Below are 22,810 nucleotides of genomic sequence, written 5' to 3'. Positions count from 1 at the left end.
ATACCATATACAAAACTCACTCAAAGTGGATCATGGACCTAAATACAAGAGCTAAAACTATAAAACTCCCAGAAGAAAACAAGAGTATATCTTTGTGATCTTGCATTAGAAGACAATTTCTTAGATACAACACCAAAGGCATAAGCAACAAAAGGAAAAAGCAGATACAGCAGACTTCACCAACATCAAAAACTTTTGTGCCTCAAAGGATACTGCCAAGAAAATGAAAAGATAAAAGGAGGGGGGTGCCTGGGAGGCTCAGCCAGATAAGCCTCTGCTTTGGGCTCAGGTCATGATCCTGGGGTCCTGGGATCGAGCCCCGTGTAGGGCTCCCTGCTCAATGGGGAATCTGCTTCTCCCTCTTCCTCTGTCCCTTTCTGACCCTGGCTCCACTTGTGCTCTCTCTCTCTCACTTGCACTTGCTCTCTCTCTCTCTCAAGTAAATGAATAAATGCTTAAAAAAAGACTAAAGTATGGGAGTAAATATTTGTGAATCATAAATCTGAATTTCTCCAAAGGAGATATATAAATGACTGACAGGCATATGAAAAGATGCTCAACATCCTTAGTCATTGGGCAAATGGCAACAAGTGCATTTCGGATGGCTACAAGAAATACCAGGGATAGGGATCCCTGGGTGGCGCAGCGGTTTGGCGCCTGCCTTTGGCCCAGGGCACGATCCTGGAGACCCGGGATTGAATCCCACGTCGGGCTCCCGGTGCATGGAGCCTGCTTCTCCCTCTGCCTGTGTCTCTGCCTCTCTCTCTTTCTCTCTCTGTGACTATCATAAATAAATAAAAAATTAAAAAAAAAAGAAATACCAGGGATAATTACAAGTGCTTCAAGGATATATAAAGTTTATCAACTAGAAACTTATATGGCAAAACAAATTCCCTTTAGTTTTATTTTTTTAAAGATTTTATTTATTTGGGTAGGGGGAGAAAGCTTGAGTGGGTGGGAGGGGCAGTTCAAACAAATACACAAACTAGTAAAACTAACAAAAAAGTTCAGCAAGGTGGCTGCATTTAAGATCAAAATGCCAAAAATAAATTGCATTGCCACCCCTCCCCCAAATGCCATCTTTCTCTTTCTTTGGCCCAACTGCCAGAGGGTACACTAAATACACTTGGGCACCAGGAAAAAACGAACAAAACAAATACAAAAATCAGAGAATTACAAACATTTAAAGATGCTTCAGGGACATTGAGAAACTGGAATCCTGGGACATTGCTTCTGGGAAGGTAAAATGGCACAACTATTCTGCAACAGTCTGGCAGGTCTTCCAAATGTTAAACATGTAATATATGACTCAGCAACTCCCCTCCTAGGTATGTGCCCCAGAGAAAGAAAAACATGTGTCCATACAAAGAGTTGTACGTGCATTTACAGGAGCATTATTATTTTTTTAAGATTTTATTTATTTATTCATGAGAGACACAGAGAGAGGCAGAGACACAGGCAGAGGGAGAAGCAGGCTCCATGCAGGGAGCCCGATACAGGACTCGACCCAGGGACTCCAGGGTCACACCCTTGAGCAGAAGGCAGGCTCTAAACCACTGAGCCACCCAGGGATCCTACAGCATTATTCATAATAGCCTAAAGTGGAAGCAACCTAAAGCCTTGCTGGTTGATGACATCAATTGATCAACAAAATGTGGTAAATCCATGTGATGGAATGTCATTTGGCAATAAAAGGGAATGAGTTTCTAACACCTGCCGTAACATGGATGAACCACCCTGACAACATTTTTTTTTTAACTTAACCAGCCCAGATTCCTCATGCTGTTTTTTTTTTTAATGCGTTTTATTTATTTATGATAGTCACAGAAAGATCGAGAGAGAGAGAGAGAGAGAGAGAGAGAGAGGCAGAGACACAGGCAGGGGGAGAAGCAGTCTCCATGCACCGGGAGCCCGACGTGGGATTCGATCCCGGGTCTCCAGGATCGCGCCCTGGGCCAAAGGCAGGCGCCAAACCACTGCGCCACCCAGGGATCCCCCCTGACAACATTTTGCTAAAAGAAGCCAACCACATGAGGCCAAGCACTACATGATTCCATTTATATGAAACAGGCAAAGCTCTAGAGACAGAGTTACTGGATATTTTTTTGGCATAATGAAAATGTTCTAAAGTTAGACTGTGGTGGGGGGTACCTGGGTGGCTCAGTCAGTTAAGCATCTGCCTTCAGCTCAGGTCATGATCCTGGGGTTCTGGGATCAAGTCTCATGCCGGGCTTCCTGCTCAAGGGGAGCCTGCTTCTCCCTCTCCTATTGCCTGCTGCTCCCTCTCCTATTGCTCCCCTGCTTGTGCTTGCTTGCTCCTCTCTCCGTCAAATAAATAAATAAAATCTTTATTTTTTTAATTAGTTATTTATTTATTTATGATAGGCACACAGTGAGAGAGAGAGAGAGAGAGAGAGGCAGAGACACAGGCAGAGGGAGAAGCAGGCTCCATGCACCGGGAGCCCGACGTGGGATTCGATCCCAGGTCTCCAGGATTGCGCCCTGGGCCAAAGGCAGGCGCCAAACCGCTGCACCACCCAGGGATCCCTAAAATCTTCAAAAAAGAGTTAGATTGTGGTGTGGCCATACTAAAATCCAGTGAACAGTACACTTGAAATGGTTCAATTATACGGTATGTGCGTATAATTCTGTCTCAAAATGGTTTTTAAAAATCACCAAGGTTGGGCAGCCCCGGTGGCTCAGCTGTTTGGCACGGCCTTCTGTCCAAGATGTGATCCTGGAGACCCGGGATCGGGTCCCATGTCGGGCTCCCTGCATGGAGCCTGCTTCTCCCTCTGCCTCTCTCTCTCTCTCTTTCTCTCTCTCTCTGTCTCTCATGAATAAATAAATAAAATCTTAAAAAAAAAAAAAATCACCAAGGTTGGGCAGCCCAGGTGGCTCAGCGGTAGTGCCGCCTTCAGCCCAGGGTGTGATTCTGGAGACCGGGTATCGAGTCCCACGTCAGGCTCCCCAAATGGAGCCTGCTTCTCCCTCTGCCTGTGTCTGTGCCTCTCTCTCTGTGTGTGTCTCTCATGAATAAATAAATAAAAATCTTAAAAAAAAAATCACCAAGGGCAGCTCTGGTGGCTCAGCGGTTTAGCGCCGCCTTAAGCCCAGGGCATGATCCTGGAGACCCTGGATCAAGTCCCACATCAGGCTCCCTGCATGAAGCCTGCTTCTCCCTCTGCCTGTGTCTCTGCCTCTCTCTCTGTGTGTCTCTCATGAATAAATAAATAAAATTAAAAAAAAAAATCACCAAGATTTAGGGGTGCCTGGCTGGCTCAGTGAGTGGGGCATGCGACTCTTTTGATTTCTGGGTCGTAAGTTTGAGCTCCACGCTGTGTATAGAGATGACTTAAAAAATGGGACGCCTGGGTGGCTCAGCGGTTTAGGGCCTGCCTTCGGCCCAGGGTGTGATCCTGGAGTCCCTGGGTTGAGTCCTGTATTGGGCTCCCTGCATGGAGCCTGCTTCTCCCTCTGCCTGTGTCTCTGCCTCTCTCTCTCTCTCTCTCTCTCTGTGTTTCTCATGAATAAATAAATAAAATCTTTAAAAAGAAAAAAGAATAATAAATAAATAAACTTAAAAAAATAAAAATAAAGTAAAATAAAATAAAAATCGCCACTTTTTTTTTTTAAGGCAGTACCCTTGTGGTGGCCACAATAATGTGTCTCTCTGAGTGGCAGGAGCCTGATTGAGGAGACAGTTGTGCTGAGAAATCCATCCCAGGTCTTTAACACTAAGGCAGTGATTCAATGAGATTCCCTGGCTCCTCTAGCCAGTGTATGAAAGACAGGGCACTCCCAAGGACTCCCATTGGTTTTGCTGAAATTTTCTGAGAATTGCACTGCAGTCTGAGACTTTTCCTTCCAGCCTTCCTTCCTTCCCTCTCTTCTCCAAGGGGGTCAGAACACAGAAAAAGAGGTGAGGGTTTGGGGGCCCTGGGGAGGATGGGGCTGTCAAAGAGACTCAGTAAGCAAATGCAACATGTGACCCTTAACTGGATCCTGGATTGGTGACAAGAACAGGGAAAGTTCCCAAAAGACATTTGTGGCACAGCTGGAGAAATCGGTACATGAGATGGCATGATTGAATCACTGGCCAATTTCCTTGGGGGTGATAATGAGGGGTGTTTATGTGGGGGGATGCCATTCTTCGGAGGCACATGAAGTATTTAGGAGTGAAGGGTCAGGATGTCTGCAACTTGCTTTCAAAAGATTCAGCAGGGATCCCTGGGTGGCGCAGCGGTTTGGCGCCTGCCTTTGGCCCAGGGCACGATCCTGGAGACCCGGGATCGAATCCCACGTCGGGCTCCCGGTGCATGGAGCCTGCTTCTCCCTCTGCTTATGTCTCTGCCTCTCTCTCTCTCACTGTGTGGCTATCATAAATAAATAAAATTAAATTAAAAAATTAAAAAAAAAGATTCAGCAAAGACATTCACATACAAGGGCAGGGCAGAGAGAGGCGTTGGCAAATGTGGTGCAACGTGAGGGAGAGCTGAATCTGGGTGCTAGGCAGACATGTGGCCACTGCACAGTTCTTTCACCTCTTCTGTAGGTCCGACTTTGTCAAAACAGTAAGCTGAGAGGCAAAGGAGGCTACCAGATGCACTGGGACTGTGATTCGAAAAAAACCGGTTCTAAATGGTGGCTCCTCTGTGGGGCAAGCACTCAAGAAAAACCCACTAAGGCGCTTATTCCTTATCAATCTCTTAGGAAAGTCTGGAAAGTTTGGTAACTGATTGAGCGAGCAGGGTTACAGGAGAGGGAAGAACGAGCTGAACTGGACCTCTCTGACCTGAGGATGTGGATGGATCTCTCCATCTCTGAGCCAGAGATGGAGAGATCAAGAGATAAATATAGAGAGAATGCACACCCTAGGGGTAGCGTGTGGAGAAACCCCACCTCTGCCCTGGCGGGAGTGAGAGAGAAAGAGGCTGCTTGGTTTTGAACTAGCCACCCCAGGATCCCCAGGTAATGGTGTCCCCAGCCTCCCTGGGACTCTGCCCCCATCCCCTGGAAGCTTGACTACTTAGGACTTGTTAGTTTTCTTTTTTTTTTTTAAGATTTTTTTTTTAAGTTTTAATTTATTTATTCATGAGAGACACAGAGAGAGAGAGAGAGAGGAGAGAGAGGCTGAGACATAGGCAGAGGGAGAAGCAGGCTCCTTGTGGGGAACCCGACACGAGACTCGATCCTGCGACGCCAGGATCAGGCCCTGGGCCAAAGGCAGGCGCCAAACCATAGAGCCACCCAGGCATCCCTTGTTTCTTTTTTTGTTTTTAAGATTTTATTTATTTATTCATGAGACACAGAGAGAGAGAGGCAGAGACCCAGGCAGAGGAAGAAGCAGGCTCCCCGGTGTGTGTGTGGGGGGCTGATACGGGACTTGATCCCAGGACCCTGGGATAACGACCTGAGCCAAAAGCAGATGCTCAACCACTGAGCCACCCTGGTGCCCCAATCATTTTTTTTTAAGATTTTATTTATTAATTTATGCAAGGGAGAGCATGTGCACACTCGATAGTGGGGGGAGGCGCTGCGGGAGAGGGACAAGCAGACTCCCCTCTGAGCGCAGAACCCAAAGGCAGGGCTTGATCTCAGGACCCTGAGATCATGACCTGACCCAAAATCAAGAGTTGGACGCTAAACGGACTGAGCCACCCAGGTGCCCCCACAGTAATCTTATGGATAGGAAGCAGGCCTGAGTGAGGCTGGCTATAACTGGTGGAGGAGCAGCCACCCATGTGTGCCAGGAGAGGGGGGCGCTGGGTTTCCTGTGGCTTCGACAATGTTCATGTTCATCTGTGTTCAGACGTGATTACAGAGTGTTTTCTCCATGTGTGGATTTGTTATGGTCACAGTGTGGCCTTGTCAGATAATGATGTTCTGTGCAGTTGTTCATGTTCAACACAACACAAGTCCTATCTGTAGGTGCCAGGTCAGCTCCTGGATTCCCAAGGCTGCTTTTCTCTTCCTAAATCTTTGTGCTAGGAATAGAATCCAAAGTCTTTATCATGTACTAGAAGGCGCTGTTAAATCAGATGTGAGGCCACCTGTCCCAGGTCCTGTCCTGCCACTGTCCCTTTTCATTGCTATTCCCCAGCCACACTTGCCAGTTCTGTCTACCTATTAGTTGTATCTTTATATCCACTCTTCTTCTAGAGCAGCATCAGCAAACTTTTTCTGTACGGGGCCAGAGTAAATACTCTGGGCTTTGCAAGATATAGTTTCTGTCACAGCTCCTCTGATGGTTTGTCTCCCTAAATTTGGGGGCAACTGTTTGCCCCTTGACTTCACTTCTCAAATGGATCGAAGAAGAGGTGTTGATTTTTTGGTTTGTTCAGTGTTCTGCTTGTGAAGTAGAAGGATGACTTCCAAGCTCCTTGCTCACGGGACTGGAAACCAAATGTCCAATGTAACTTTACCTGTTCACATAATTTCATAACTATCACTATAATGCTCCAATTTCATTATAGGAGAAATAGGAAAATAATTTCTAACACAATAGTTAGGCTTGCCCACTCTAGAAGATTCCATGAAGTAGATAGTTGCTTGCACCTGCTTAGAAGAAGTAAGTTTAGGGGCACCTGGGTGGCTCAGTCGATTAAGAATCTGCCTTTGGCTCAGGTTATGATCCCTGGGTCCTGGGAATTTATTTGCCCTGAGTCGGGCTCCCTGCTGAGCAGGGAGCCTGCTTCTCCCTCTCCCTCTGCCCCTCCCCCTGCTTATGTTCTTTCTCTCTGTCAAATAAATAAATAAAAAGTCTTAAATAAAGACAGATAGAAAGAAAGAAAGAAAGAAAGAAAGAAAGAAAGAAAGAAAGAAAGAAAGAAAGAAAGAAAGAAAAGCTCAGCCTGACCAGGGCAGCTACCCAGCTAATCCTTCCTAAACCCCAACCCAGCCGAGCCTCTTCCCCCAGGGTGTTCCAAAGCATTTCAGAGCACTGGCCATCAGCCATCTGTCCAAAGGTGGGGGCACTTCCTCCTTACATTCTTCAATCACCTCTCCAGAGTATCTTCTTGGGCCAAGCCCTGGCCTAGGGTTGAGATTACAATAGGGACCAAGCCTGACAGGGCCCTACCACACCAGTCAGTCCCTGAGGGGGCAGAGGGAAGAAGAGATATCCCCAAGCAATCTCTCCTTCATTCATCCAGCAAATATTCCCTGACAAGTACAAAGGCATGTGTTGGTTTGAACTGTGCCCTCCAATAGTGTATGTTGAAGTCCTGACCCCTAGTACCTATGAATGGAAATAGGATTTTTGTAGAGGTAATCAATGTAGGGTGAGGTCATGCTGGAATAGAATGGATTTTAATCCAATATGACTGGTGTCCTTAGAAGGGAGAAGAGGGGCAGCCCCGATGGCTCAGCAGTTTAGCGCTGCCTTCAGCCCAGGGCCTGATACTGGAGACTCAGGATCGAGTCCTGTGTTGGGCTCCCTGCATGGAGCCTGCTTCTCCTTCTGCCTGTGTCTCTGCCTCTCTCTCTATGTCTCTCATGCATAAATAAATAAAATCTTAAAAAAAAAAAGAAGAAGAAGAAGGGAGAAGAGTCACAGACACACAGGCAAAAGTCCACGTGAAGACAGAGGTGGAGTTTAGGGTAGGATCTACAAGCCATGGAACCCCATGGCTGGTTGGAAACACTACAAACTAAGAGGAAAGCATGGGACATATTCACCTCTATAACCTTCAGAGAAAGCATGACCCTGCTGACATCTTGCTTTTGGACATTGAGTCATTGGAACTGTGATGAAAAACTTTCTGTTGTGTAAAACCATCCAGCTTGGGGTACTTTGTCCCAGCAGCTCCTGGAAATTAATGCAGTGGGACACTAGAAGGCGCTCTTGGCACCTGCCCAGGTACCTGGCAGTTTGGGAGGGCTCTTGGAGGATGTGGCATCGAGCTGAGTCCCAAAGCAGGAAAGGTGTGCCTGGCGGAGAGGACGGTGCAAAGACCCAGGAGTGGAAGAGAACTGCGAGATGCCAGGAGCTGAGGAGTCAGTCTGGCCAGAGTTTACTCTCTAATTTCTCAGAAATGAGTCACTTCCCAGGGGAACCCCTGCAGGAAGTACTCCCTCGTTGCTATAGCTAAGAACCAGAGCTTTGAGCAACAAAGGGGAACATGATTATTATCCATGGAGGGACATTCCATGTGTGTCACATGGGGGAAGGTGTCAGTGTGCTCCAGCCTCACTCGGCCAGGGGACATGAAGCCCATGGCCAGGTCTGAGTCCAGCGCTGGTCACAGTAGGTACCTACTGTATGCCTGTTGCATATTCTAGGGGGGCCAACTGTCCTGTCTGCCCAAGAGTGAGGGGTGTCTCAGGACTGGGACCATCCTGGACAAATGGGGATGATTGGTCCCCTTGGATTGGCCGAATGCAGGGATGGCTGCCTCTGTTCGGAGTTTGGTATCCTGCTGACTCCTCCAGATGGACTCTCACCTGCCCCCTCCTGACCAAAATCTACACATGTCCAGCAGGCTGATCCTCTTTCCGACACCCTCACCCACATCATTCCATGTCTATGAATTCTGTCCTTTCTCCTAAAGTGACTGTACGTTCTCTGCCTTAAATTATACTTTTAGGGATCCCTGGGTGGCGCAGCGGTTTGGTGCCTGCCTTTGGCCCAGGGCGCGATCCCGGAGACCCGGGATTGAATCCCACATCAGGCTCCCGGTGCATGGAGCCTGCTTCTCCCTCTGCCTGTGTCTCTGCCTCTCTCTCTCTGTGACTACCATAAATAAATAAAAATTAAAAAAAAATTATACTTTTATCATCTCACTGGATCACAGTGGTGGGAATAATAATAATGAAATCAGCAATCAGCTCTAATCTCCTGAGGGCTTACTTTGTACCAGGCACTGTGCTAAGGACCATATGTCATCGGTCCCTTTAAACAGCCCTGGTAAGCAGGCGCTTTCTTACCTCCATTAACAGGCAAAGACACTGGTAATAATGATAAAATAACAACTAACACTCATATTGAGCTCCTGCAGGTTGAAAGAGGGTCTGTATCACCCAGTGCCCAGCACAGGCAGAAGGTCACACTCGAGAGGGGAAAGATCCAGCTCGTGGCCTCCCCTCTCCTCTGCTACAACCTCAGCTCTTCCCCCTCTCTGGGCACTGCCTGCTCTGGGAAAAGGTTGGTTCCTTGGGGTAAGGTGGCCTGGGCACCCCCCTGGCTCCACAGAGACCCCACACTGGTGAGGATGTACTTAACCAGTCCCACTGCCTCGGAGTTAGAGCTGGAAACCAGGAGCTGGCTCTCATGGCAGGAAACTTCCCAGGTGGTGGTTGGGGGGGGGGCGGTGTCTGTGCCTGGGGCGAGTCTTGGGGTATGGGAATGAGCATCACACTGCCACCTGTGGGGCATGTCTGCTCTACTGCTGCCAAACTCTGTGCCTGCCCAGAACTGGGCCCTGAATAACCCCCCGGGGAGAGGATTATATCAGACTTTGGTATCACTCAGATCTTGGCTGTGTGAGCCAAGGCACCTTGGCTCATTCACCTCTCTAAGTACCAGTTTCCCTATGGATAAAATAAATAAAAATAAGATAATTCAGGGGCTCCTGGCTGGCTCAATCAGAAGGGTGTGTAACTCTTGATCTTGGGGTTGTGAGTTTGAGTCCCATATGGAATGTAGAGATTACTTAAATAAATAAAAAAAACTATTAAAAAACCCCTGATGATTCTTGGAAAATACATTCCTTAATGCCTGACACATAAAAGGTGCCCAGTAGGGGCACTTGGGTGGCTCAGTCGTTGAGTGTCTACCTTTGGCTCAGGTCATGATCCTGGGATCGAGTCCTGTGTTGGGCTTCCCGTAGGGAGCCTGCTTCTCCCTCTGCCTCTATCTCTGCCTCTCTCTCTGTGCCTCTCATGAATAAATAAATATTTTTAAATAAAGATTTTATTTATTTATTCATGAGAGAGACACACATAGAGAGGCAGAGACACAGGCAGAGGGAGAAGCAGGCTCCATGCAGGGAGCCTGATGTGGGACTCGATCCAGGGTCTCCAGGATCACACTCTGGGCCAAAGGCAGGTGCCAAACCGCTGAGCCACCCGGGCTGCCCTAAAGTATTTTTTTAAAAAAGGTGCCCAGTAATGATAGATGTTCATAACAGAGTAGGCACTCTTTGAATCACTATAATATGACACGTAGGGGCTAGATGTGTGTGGATTCACTCCCGTTTGCTGGCAGGGCTGACTTCTCTATGAGGCCTCCTCAGTTGCCATGGTTGATTCTGAGGACCCACAATTCTTTGAGGAGCCCATAAAATATTTTAATTGTAACTTATTTTAAAATAAGAAAAAAAGGGCACCTGGGTGGCTCAGTGGTTGAATGTCTGCCTTTGGCTCGGATCATGATCCTGGAGTCCTGGAATCTAGTCCTGCATGGGGCTCCCTGACAGGAGTCTGCTTTTCCCTCTGCCTATATTTCTACCTCTTTCCATGTGTCTCTCACGGATAAATAAATAAAATATTTTTTTTAAATTTAAAAATAAATAAGGGGATCCCTGGGTGGCTCAGCGGTTTAGCGCCTGTCTTTGGCCCAGGGCGCGATCCTGGAGTCCTGGGATCGAATCCCACATCGGGCTCCCGGTGCATGGAGCCTGCTTCTCCCTCCTCCTGTGTCTCTGCCTCTCTCTCTCTCTCTCTCTCTCTCTCTATCATGAATAAATAAATAAATAAATCTTTAAAAAAAATAAAATAAAATAAGAAAAAAAGGGGAGGAATGTAATAATGATGAATGTATAATAATGAATCCAGCCTGGATGATAATCATTCTTTATACCACATAGTTGTAAAATATAATTTCTACTGGGGTGCCTGTGTGGCTCAGTCAGTTAGGTATCTGACTTGATTCCAGCTCAGGTCATGATCTCAGGGTCATGAGATCCAGCCCTGTGTTGGGCTCTGCATTGAACATGGAGCCTGCTTAAGATTCTCTCTGTCTCCCTCTGACCGCCCCCCCAAATATATATAACTTTGACTTTTTTAATGGAGAAAGGAATTCATAAAAATCATAATGTGGCCTTGAACATAGGTAAATTGTCTGTGGTTATGACTTCATGTATAAATATGAGCAGTTGCATTGAGTATGCACACATCTCTGTATCTGTGAGCATGCGGGTGTAGTGGGAGCAGTTTCCATAAATCTGAAGCAGAGGAAGAAGCTACTGGGAGGTCTGAGCCAAGGGTAGGAAGGGCAGGGGGCCCTGTGGGTTGCTGTCCCCCAGAAACACCAGCAGGTGCCAAGGTGGTGCCCTCAAGGAGGGGGCTTGGGGGCTTGTTGTTCTGGAAGCTGCCAGCAGGGAGCGCGCCAAACCAGCTCTGTCTAGACTTTCGGCTAGCTGGCCCTGGGACTCCACACTTTTGGGCAGAGGGCAACCTTTATGCCTCAAGGAGGGACTGTGGCTTCACTTCACAGAGGAGGCCCACAGCAGGGAGTGTGATGGTCTGAGCCTACGGTGAGGTAGGACTGCTGGCCTTCCAGTCTAGAGTCCTCCCACGGCCTGGGCTGACCCAGGGACCTCCACAGACACTTCATTCACAGGCACCTGAGGGCTCTGCAGGCCACCTTTCCCAAGCCATACCCACCTACGACTCGCCATGCATCACCCCTCAACTTCTAGGACACAGGTCCTTCCTGGCCAACTGTCCTATAGCCCCAAGATCTGTCCTAAGCGTAATGAGAGTGGACTTTTAATTACTTCACACTTTCTCTGTGCCAGGCAGCCTGCCAGCACTATATAGATTCCATCACTTTAAAACCTACGAGAAAGGCTCCATCAAGAGTCTAAGTCACACATGTGAAGCCACAGTTAGCAAGCAGCAGAGCTGGAATTTAAACTCAGGACTCTGACTTCTCAGAGCCCGTATTCACTGCCACTGTGGGACAAGGGGGGGTGCTCCAAGCAGTGACATGGTGGCCCCTTGGGTCAGATTTGTATTTCCAGAAAGAAGCACAGATAGATGGATACTCAATGGGAAATAAGGGATTTTGGTCTAGTCACTCACATATTATGGATAGAGATACTGATGACTAGGGAGGAGAGACGATCAGCTCAGATTCCCCTAGGACATGGTCATCTGAGTCACAGTCCTGGCATGTTTCTCATGTGAGTAGGCTGGCTCTTCCAATAGACATTATGTACCAGGCAGAGAGTAAGCTGCTCCATAAACTTTTGTTGAGAGAATGAATGTCTATCACTCTCACCAGACAGTGAGCTCAGTCAGAATGAGGACTTGCCTCTGTTCATCTTTTTATCATTACCACTTGGCTCAGTGCCTGCCACAAAGTAGATGCCTATCTTTCATTGCTTCAGCAAATATTTATTGAACTTCTATTACACGCCATGCCCTATGCTAGCTACCAGGTATGTAATGGTGAATAGGATACCTTCCTTTTCTTCAAGGAGTACACAATCTAATGAAGGAGACAAGTAATGAGGCCATTTGAATTTAGTATGAGCCTCAATATATAAACAGTTCTTATAAATCAATAATGAAAGACCAGCATCTCAATAGAAAAAAAAAAGTGGGCAAGAGATACAAATTCACAAAACAGAAAGTAGTCAATAAACTTGAAAAGATGCTGAATCTTACTCATAATTAATAAAATGCAAACTAAAATGAAATACTATGCTCTGCCTCTTAGATAGGTTGAGAATAAGAAAATTGAGACTCACTAAATTGATACCACCATGCACTAACAGGTCATAATCCACAATCTGGGAAACACCAAGTTAGAGTGTTCATTGGTATAAGTTGTAGGGGGCAACTTCACAATAACAACATACATTACTCTTTGACTCAATATTTCCTCTCTAGGAATTTATCTTACAGGAACATTCACACATATACACAAAGAAGTATACATCTGGATGATCAATGCAGCATTGTGTGTGAGACAGAAAAACCTGGAGACAATCCAGTGTTCATCATTTGGGGGCTGGTCCAATATACTGTGAGTTATCCATACAGTGGGAAATGGTGCAGCCACTAAAGGGAGTAAGATTAAGATTGCCCTTAGCATTGTAACATGGAAAGATGTATAGATTACATGAAAAAGGCAGGTTGATATCAAAGCTTACTACAAAGCTGCAGCAAGCAAAATAGTGTGGTACTGGCATAGACACACAGACCGCTTGAACAGAATACAGAGCTTAGAAATAAACCCAAACAACTATGGTCAATTGATTTTTTTTTAAAGATTTAATTTATTTATTCATGAGAAACACAGAGAGACAGAGAGAGGCAGAGACACAGGCAGAGGGAGAAGCAGGCTCCATGCAGGGAGCCCGACACGGGACTCGATCCCAGGTCCCCAGGATCACACCCCAAGGTGCAGCCGGCGTTAAACCACTGCACCACCGGGGCTGCCCTCAATTGATTTTTTTTAAGTCTTTTTTTCTTTTTTTTAAGTAATCTCCACATCTAACATGTGGTTTGAACTCATGACCCTGAGTCAAGAGTTGCATGCTCCTCTGACTGAGCCAGCCAGTTGCCCCTGGGCAACTGATTTTTGACAAACATGTCAAAATGACTTAATTCCAACAAATGTGCTGGACAGCTGGGTAGTCATATACAAAAGAATGGAGTGGGACCTCTAGTTCACCCAATCCACAAAAATTGACTCGAAATGAATCAATGACCTTGATCAACATTCTTGATCATTTCCTTTGATGCATGAATTTTAATTTTTACTAAGTCCAAACATAGAATAACCTTACAACCTGGCAATTCCACTCCTAGGTATACAATGAAAAGAAATGAAAATGCACATGCACACAGAAACTTGCACATAGAGATGCCTGGGTGGCTCTGTGGTTGGGTGTCTGCCTTCGGCTCAGGGCATGATCCCGGGGTCCTGGGATTGAGTCCCACATTGGGCTCCCTGCAAGGAGCCTGCTTCTCCGTCTGCCTTTGTCTCTGCCTTCTCTCTGTGTCTCTCATGAATAAATAAATGAATAATAATAAAAAAAGGAATAAGGGACGTACCAACCCACTCGGCTGTGCTTTGAAAACATTACACTGAGTGACAGAAGCCAGACATAGGAGGTCATGTAGTATATGGTTCCTTTCATATGATATATCCATAATAGGCAAATCCTTACAGTCAGAAGGTTAGTAGTTACCAGGAGATGGGAGGGAGAAATGAGGACTGATTATTTAATGGGGAAGGGTGTTTTTCTGAGATAATGAGAAAGTTCTGAAACTAGAGGTGGAGGTTGTACCATGTCGTGAACGCCCTAAATGCCACTGACTTGTGCTCTTTGGAATAGTTGACTGTATGTTATGTAAATTTCATCTCAATTTGTAAAATGTACAGTAATAAAAAAACAGCTGGTTGAAGAACAATATAACCCTAGTGGCCTTTTTTAAATTACAGAGAGACAAATAGGTATGTGACGGTGTGTGCATATATCCATACACATTCAGACAGTCTTCTTTCCTTATTATCGTGAGGAGCTGTAAAAAATAACCATGTAAGCCAAAATCATTCAAAGAGAACTTAATAATTAGTGGAAAAAATTATGATTGTTCTGTGACCTTGGGAAGTTGCTGTGAGAACATTAAAAACTCTCTAATGGTTTGTTTTAAATGTACAGAGAAATTAAAAAATAGTAAAACTGGAACGTCTGGGTGGCTCAGTGGTTGAGTGTCTGCCTTTGGTTCAGGGCATGATGCCTCAGTCCTGGGATCGAGTTCCACATCGGGCTCCCCGCAGAGAGCCTGCTTCTCCCTCTGCCTCTGTCTCTGCCTCTCTCTCTAGGTCTCTTATGAATAAATAAAATCTTAAAAAAAAAGAAAAATAGTAAAACTAAAAGCAATACATTTAATATTTACTGAATTACTAATGTAATATAAGTACAAAATAGTAAGAATTATGTGTTTTCTTTCTTTTTAAAAATATGTCAATGAGGGGTGCCTAAGTGGCTTAATCAGCTAAATGTCTGACTCTTTTTTTTTTCATATTTTATTTATTTATTTATTCATGAAAGACACAGAGAGAGAGGCAGAGACATAGGCAGAGGGAGAAGCAGGCTCCCCACGGGGAGCCTGATGTGGGACTTGATACCAGAACCCCAGGATCATGACCTGAGCCAAAGGCACACACTCAAACACTGAGCCACCCAAGTGTCCCTAAATGTCCGACTCTTGATTTTGGCTCAGGTTCTGATCTCAGGGCTGTGGGGGCTGTTCTGCATTTAGTGGGGGGAGTCTCCTTGAAATTCTTCCTCCCTTTGCCTTTGCCCCTTCCCCTACTTGTGCATACAGGTGTGTGCTCTCGCAAATAAATAAATATATAAATATTTAAAATTATATATATCAATGGGGTGCCTAGCTGGTTCAGTCGGTAGAATGTGCGACTTGATCTTGGGGTCATGCATTTGAGCCTCACATTGGGCACAGAGCCTACTTTAAAAAAATATCAGGGATGATCTTTGGGGTAGATACCCAAAGGAAATGAAATCACTATTTCAAAGAGATATCTGTACTCCCCTGTTCATTGCAGCATGATTCACAATAGTCAAGATACGGAAACATCCTATAGGTTCATTGATGGAAGGATGACTAAAGAAAACATGGTCTGCCTACGTATACAATGGAATGTTATTCAGCCTTAAAAAAAAAAAAAAAAAAGGAAAGCCTGCCATTTGCTACACCATGAATGAATCTGGAGGGTGTAATGCCAGTTGAAATAAGCCAGACAAAGGTTGTGTGGCGTCATTTATATGTGGGATTTTTAAAAATAGTTATTTATTTATTTTATTATTTTTAAAAGATTTTATTTATTCATTCATGACAGACAGAGAGAGAGGCAGAGACACAGGCAGAGGGAGAAGCAGGCTCCACGCAGGGAGCCTGACATGGGACTCGATCCCTGGTCTCCAGGATCACACCCCGGGCTGAAGGCAGTGCTAAACCGCTGAGCCACTGGGGTTGCCCGTATTGCAGAATTTAAATTTGCTAGGAGAGTAGACCTTAAACTTCTCTCTCTCTCTCTCTCTCTCTCATACACACACACACACACACACACACACACACACACAGCTCTCTAAGGTGATGGATGTTAATTGATAGTGAGAGTCATTTCACAATGTCTACACATATCAAATCATCATGCTGTGCACTTAAAAAAAACCTTTTTTTACAGAAGGAGGGAGAGGGGGTGGGAGGAGCAAAGGGTGAGAGAATCTTAAGCAGGCTCCAGGCCCAGTGTAGAGATCTGAAGTGGGGCTTGATCTAATGACACTGAGATCATGAGCTGAGCCGAAATCAAGAGTTGGACACTTAAGCAACCGAGCCACTCAGGCACCCCCTCATTACGTTGTACACTTTGAATGTATGACAATTTTATTTGTCAATTATAATTCAATAAACCTGGGGGTAAATTATCCAGAGGAGCGTGACCAGTGCTTGGTTTCTAGTAGCATAACAGGATATAGAACAAGCATCTGTTCTCAGCATTCATGAGTTAACCAGCTCCTGAGTTTACATCAACTTCAAATATTTCATGCCTTGTACTTTCAAGGTTGTGAAGTAGATCTGGGTGTTCCTTTGATGTGATGTTTTTGCTGGCATCCCTTCCTCTGGGACGCCTTCATCCTTTTGGTCAGAAAGGCGTGCATTCTGTGTGTTGGTCAATCTACCTTCACTAAATTTCTCTGGTTGCATATCTAAAGTTTCTGGAACAGCAAACAACTGGGCTGTCAACTTTCCCACAGCCAACTCTTTGTTTCATCATTCCACTTAGGTTCAATGCAAACTTCCCATTCAGCCTTATCGCTTTGCATGTCTTTGCAGCACTTTCGTCTTTGTTGACCAATTCCCTCTCCTGGTTATCCATTTTTGTAGCCTGCCGCATGGGCTTATCACTGGGAGGCAGGAGGCAACACAACTCCAAGCTTTGGTATCTGTGTGTCAACTGAATAGCATGCACGGTGACCAATCACTGACAGGCTTTGAAAGAAGTGATGATTAGTCACCGACCACAAAGTACATCTGTTATTTCCACAGGGATTTGTGGACTACAGAGTAGCAAAGTTCGTACTTTATGAAATTACTCATAGTTAATAGAATATCACAACTGAAATTAGGACAGTGTTGTTGAGGCTAGTGTTATTTAACTGAACCTTGGTGCCTGAAACTCGTTCTGCTGTGCAAAGGACTGCTTGATTATGTATATGTTTGTACATAAGGCTGTCTCCAAGGACACTGCTAAGTTATTAATAGTGGTTTCCTTTGGGATTGGGTTGGAGTCTTATAAACTTCAATACTTTTTTTTGGGGGGGGGGCTGTGAGGCTTTAGGATCAAACAGGCTTAGACTGAAGCCATTTACTAGCTGTATAGTTTTTAGCATATTATTAAAGCTTTTTTTTTATTAAAGCTTTTTTAAAAAAAGATTTTATTTTATTTAATAAAAGAGAGCAAGAAAAAGAAAGCATGAGCTAGGGGAGAGGCAGAGGGAGAGGGGCAAACAGACTGGGATCATGACCCCAGACGAAGGCAGACACTTAATGGACTGAGCCACCCAGGCACCCCAAATTATTAAAGCTTTCTGAGAACCATTTCTGAATCGGAATAATGATAGCAGCCACCTCATAGAGTTGTCGTGAGAAGTCAATGAGATGACACATGAAAATCACTTAGTGTGGTGCCCAGAAAGAGTCTGTGTTTCACAAATATCATCACTGTTATTGTTATTCCTCCAATATTAGCCAGAGTACTGCAGTGTGGGCACTGTGGGTGCTGTGGCAGCTCTCGGAAGCCAGGCCGCCTGGAGGGAGAGTGGATAGGCACCAGATGACCTTGAGGACACCTTCCAGGGTAGCTCCCCAGGCATCTAAGGTCTCAGGCTTCCATACTGCCAGGCCAGGGGCCAGCTGCCAGTGATTAGTGCCCTCCCCAAAAACACACGCCTCCATTAGCCTCCGCAGCTACTGGGCCACCTTCTTGGCCAGCAGGTGAATGACCTCTAGGGAAATGCCTCAGTGACAAGCCCCTGGCAGGCTGATGTCAGCTACACCTCCCATTGGACTAACCTTGCCAAGCAGCTTTTAGAGTTGGCCTGAATGTACATTTTGCAGCTTCCACACATTCTCTCCTCTTCCGAACATACAAATCACTTACTTTTGTTTTTTATTTTTTTTAGAGATAGGGAGAGAAGGGTGGGGGGGGGATGGCAGAGGGAGAGGGACAGAGAGAATCTCATGCAGGCTCCATGCCCAGTGCAGAGCCCAGTGTGGGGCTCGATCCCACGACCCTGAGATCATGAGCTGAACTAAAATCAAGAGTCAAAGGCTTAACCAACTGAGCCACCCAGGTGCCATTTTTTTAATTTTTAATTTTAAGTAGGTTCCATGCCCAACATAGGGCTTAAATATACTCTGAGATCAACAAGAGTTGCATGCTCTACCACCGGAGCCAGGCAGGCACCCCTCGTTTGCTTTTGTTTTTTTCGTTTTTTTTTTTTTAATTTTTATTTATTTATGATAGTCACACAGAGAGAGAGAGAGAGAGAGGCAGAGACACAGGCAGAGGGAGAAGCAGGCTCCATGCACCGGGAGCCCGACGTGGGATTCGATCCCGGGTCTCCAGGATCGCGCCCTGGGCCAAAGGCAGGCGCTAAACCGCTGCGCCACCCAGGGATCCCCTGCTTTTGGATAGACACCTGTGCCCCTGCCTAGCATGCCCCCTAGTCCCAGCTCTGCCTCTGTGTCCACCTGGGCCTTCTTCTGAACTCACAGAGCACCTACTATACATCTGACCCCTATGTTAAATTCCTTAATCTTCAAAACAATCTACTAAGAAGGAATTATCATCCCTATTTTGATCAGAGGAGAAAAAACAAAGCTTACTCAGCTGAGAGCCTGAGCTGCGATTCAAATCCTGGTTTGCCTGGCTCCAATAGTCCAAAGTCTTTCCCCCAACATCCCTCTTTCAGGACGTGGGTGCTGCTGCCTCTATCAGCTCCCCTGGCTGCAGACTGCAGCCCTTGGGGACTGGAGCCATGCCCCTTTGGGCTTCTAATCCACATGGCAGCTTGCAAGGGCAGGCAAGGGAATTTTGGCTTTGCAGCCTGGCCCCATGCCACCTAAACCAATTCTATGCAATATGGAGAGTTGGTTTTAGTGTTTCTCAAAAGGGGTACACTTGGTGTTCGGGGCGAGTCAGTTCTTTATTAGACAGAGCTATCCGGTCTGGAAGGATATTTAGGATCTCCTGAGCTCAAATATCAGGGGCCTCCAAATACTGAGAAAACACAAACCATAGTGCCTCTGGAGAAGCGGCCTCAGGAGGGGGACCATGCCCAGGCAAGACCAGCCAGTTACATAACAGCCCAGAAAATGAAGGCATGGACATGGACAGAATGATCCCAAGCTTCACTCTGAACCAGCTATGGGACCTTGGTTGTGCCATGTTGCAAGGTCAGGCTCAGCTTCCTACTCTGTACAAAGGTGTAACAATGATGCAGTCATTCACAGAAAGCATTCAGTACAGGTCTCTGCCCACAGGAACCTGTCACTAAGAAGCTGTTAACTTGGGGCACCTGGGTGGCTCAGTTGGTTGAGCGTCTGCCTTTCAGCTCAGGTCATGATCTCAGGGTCCCTGGGATCAAGCCCAGTGTTGAGCTGCCTGCTCAGTGGGAAGTCTGCTTTTCCCTCTCCCTCTGCTCCTTCCCTCTACTGTGGTTGCTCACTCTCAAACAAACACTAATCTAAAAAAAAAAAAAAAAAAAAAACCACCAAAACAAAAACAAAACAACAACACAAAAACCCAATCCTTTCCACAAAACTTAGCTAACCAAGCAGGACAACAAAGTCTCTTGCCTGGTTTTTCTTTTTTTCCTCTTTTTTTTTCAATCTAAAAACAGAGAGTCTGTATAAGACAAAGGTTTCGTGAAAACTTGAGTCGATGGTTCTCCCGAAGGGAGGCAACATCTTGTCTGGAGAGATCTAAGAAGCATAGTGACTTACACACAGTTTCCCTTGACTTGGGAATTGGCAAAGGAGAAAGAAATGACTTCTGGTTTCCAGGCCACGGGGTGTGGTGGGTAGAGACCCTGAGTGAGACACAAAGTAGGTAGCTCACTCCTTATTCCTCCTGGCACAGGATCCAGTCCCAAAATCGAAATATCACTCTTTAAGGCAGTCTTACACATGGGGGGAGAGGGAATATATGAATTTATATATTTAATGCCCGGCAAGAATATTAAGGAGAGTCACGTCAGTTTTACAGATGGAGAAACTAAGGTTCAGAGCAGGGAAATGACTTACCCAAAGTCAGAGTCCCAGAAAAGCACAGAAAGACCTCAGCTGCAAATCCAAAGCTTATACCACTGTCCAGGAATGAGGAAGTAGGATGAGCATTTGCTGATTTTTTCAAGGAGCTGGCAGTGCCACATGGGATGTGGCCCCACATCTGTGGGGACAGGAGTGGCAGTGATTCCTCTCCCACAGTAGGTAGCTAGAGTGACTTTGGCCTGCTGGCTACAGAATCAGGGAAAGAGGTCATGCCCAACACTTGGCAATCTGAGAACCCATGTGAGCATAAACAGCCGGATAGACAGAAACTTCCTGTACCAGCACCTTTATTCATAAGGGCAGAGTTCCTGCTACAGCAAGTTGGCTGCCAATCTGGAGTGGGAAGGAATTCAGGTGTGGGGGTGGGGAAGGGGGTGTCCAGGTGAGAGGTGAATGTGTCAGTAAAGTTCTTCCTTGTTATTAACTTTCCTGTGTTCTTTATCGCCCCCACCTGGATTATAAAATCGGGAAGTCCTACTCTTCCGAGATACACAAAAGTTAAGTGTGGAGTGGAGGGTGGAAAGCCACAGATGTTGGCATGGGAAGGCATTCTCCAGGGGGAAGAAGTGATTCATGCAGAAGCCAGACTGAACATTTCTTACATGCATGGTCTCTTATCATGTTGGTTACCTTCAGGGATGAGCACACCTCTGCTTGGGTCTCCAGCCTCATCATTCCTCCTTCCAGATATCCTACACATTTTTCAGACACAGATGAAAAGTCACCTACTTGGAGAAGCCCTCTCTGACTCCACCAGGGCTGAGCCAGATGTTCCTGCCATTGTGCTCCCAAGGTCTGAGCTTCCAGGGACCACAGAGCTCATCAGAGATGCTAATTGCCCATCACAGATGCTAACTGCTGGGTTGTCTGTCACCCTCACTAGACTTCAAGAGCAGGAACAGTGTGTCTGTCCTGTTTTCCACCAGATCCTCAGCCTCTGGAGGCTCAACTAGGACCGTAGATCTCCCAAAGCATTAGTGCTGATGATCTCTGGAAGCTGAGGGAGACCCCAGAGCCCAGCAACCTCTCAGTTAGTGGGGGAGTCGGGTCTTGTGGGGACCCCCTTTGGGCAACTTCCTTAATTTCTCTATGCTTCACTTACTGATCTGTAAAATGGGGGCTAATCTGCATGTAAAACACAAAGTAGATGGGAGCACCAGTGGCAGCTGTGGTCCTGCTTGCTAGTTCTTTGGTGAGGACAGGGAAGCTCAGGGAGGGATGTGCCAGGTTCACAGTCTTGAGGCTGGAGAGGGGCAAGCCTTGAACTCTAGTCTGGGCTCTGGCCTCCAGTGGTTCCTCTCTTCATTCTATATGTCTCCCTCTGATCTGTTCTATCTGTTCAATCAGTAAACAGACAATACACAGTTACTGGATGCTGACTGTGTGCCAGACCCCATGGTGGGTGTCACACGGCTGGTAACAAAAAAGCTTCCTAGTGGGAAGTGGGATAAGGAGACCCTGGTCATTAGTGTAAAACCCTCCAGAGGTCAAATTCCAGCTTCTCTCCTTCCTGGCCATGAGACATTACTAAAGTCCCTAATCTCTGAGCCTTATTCCCTCCTCTCATGACAGGGGAAAATCAGACCTTCCAGCAGGAGGGCTGAACCCAGGCACTGGCTCAAGCCTTGATGGATGGCGAGCCTTTATATCTCCACCAGCAATCAATCAATCAATCAATCAATCAATCCCCCCCCCCCCGTGGCCTGGGTCCTCAGGGCTCCAGCTCTCCTGTCCGAGGCCACCACAGTTAACCACTGGTGCATCCTACCAGCCCGGCAGGTGTGCACACCTGCAGACACGCACTCTCACACACGCTCTATTCCACAAACTGCAGTGCCGATCATCGCAGCTCTTTGGCCCTTCCTTGTTTCAACTAAGGTATCCTGGAAGTGGTTCCATGTTAGTGCATATGGAACATTTTTCGTTTTAGTGGCTGCACCGCGTTCCACGGTATGGATTATTTCTCAACGGGATTGCCGTTACTGCTGTCAGTGTGGGACCTGCGAGGGCTCGGGCTCCATGGAGAGGGTATCGGTTCCAGCCCCGGCTCTGCCCGCTAATGGCCGAGCTGCCTCGGATTTCTTCCTCTCCACTGACACTATCGCGGGGCTGGGGGTGCGGCATGTGATTGCAGAGAGGACCGTCCGAGTGCGGGTCGGTGTCAAGCGCGCGCAATTTATCCCCGCGGGCGGCTCCAGGCTGGGTTAAGATTTCGGCGCAGCCACTCCGCGGTACCAGCAGCATCAAACGCAGCGAGTATTCCGGCACAAACGAGCGCGGAACCGCTTACCAGGTCCTCCGGCCTCGGCACCCGGCCTCGGGGCAGCAACGCGCAGGCACCGGCTACTTACTCTCGCCGTGCGGGCTTCCCCGCTTGTCCCCCAGCTCGCCCCGAAGGTTACAGCCGGCCCTGTCCCCTTAAGAGGGCCGAGCCCGATCTAGGCTACTTCCGCCCCAAACCAACATGGCGCCACCTGGAAGCCGAGGG

General features: G+C 46.7%; 1 protein-coding gene across 7 annotated transcripts in view; it reads right to left on the bottom strand.

Moving 5' to 3' along the window:
• KYAT1 (kynurenine aminotransferase 1) overlaps nt 1-22,768 on the bottom strand; it is a 36,584-nt gene extending 13,816 nt beyond the window's left edge. For 2 of the 7 annotated variants that reach the window (XM_038549114.1, XM_038549115.1), the window contains exon 1: nt 22,613-22,764. Coding sequence is in view for 1 of the 7 variants with exons in the window: in XM_038549112.1 (XP_038405040.1) it covers nt 20,296-20,440; nt 20,953-20,997 (190 nt within the window). In the remaining 6 variants the exon portion in view is untranslated. Of the gene's footprint in view, nt 1-20,295; nt 20,441-20,952; nt 21,015-22,612 lie in introns of those variants that run through there. The other 5 variants (XM_038549112.1, XM_038549117.1, XM_038549120.1 and 2 more) reach the window with 5 other exon arrangements.
• Between the last annotated feature and the right edge of the window lie 42 nt (nt 22,769-22,810).

Source organism: Canis lupus, chromosome 9 (genome assembly GCF_011100685.1).
Source record: "Canis lupus familiaris isolate Mischka breed German Shepherd chromosome 9, alternate assembly UU_Cfam_GSD_1.0, whole genome shotgun sequence".
Classification (NCBI taxonomy): Eukaryota; Metazoa; Chordata; class Mammalia; order Carnivora; family Canidae; genus Canis; species Canis lupus.
The sequence above is the reverse complement of the archived record's forward strand: the minus strand, read 5'-3'. Positions and strand labels throughout refer to the sequence as shown.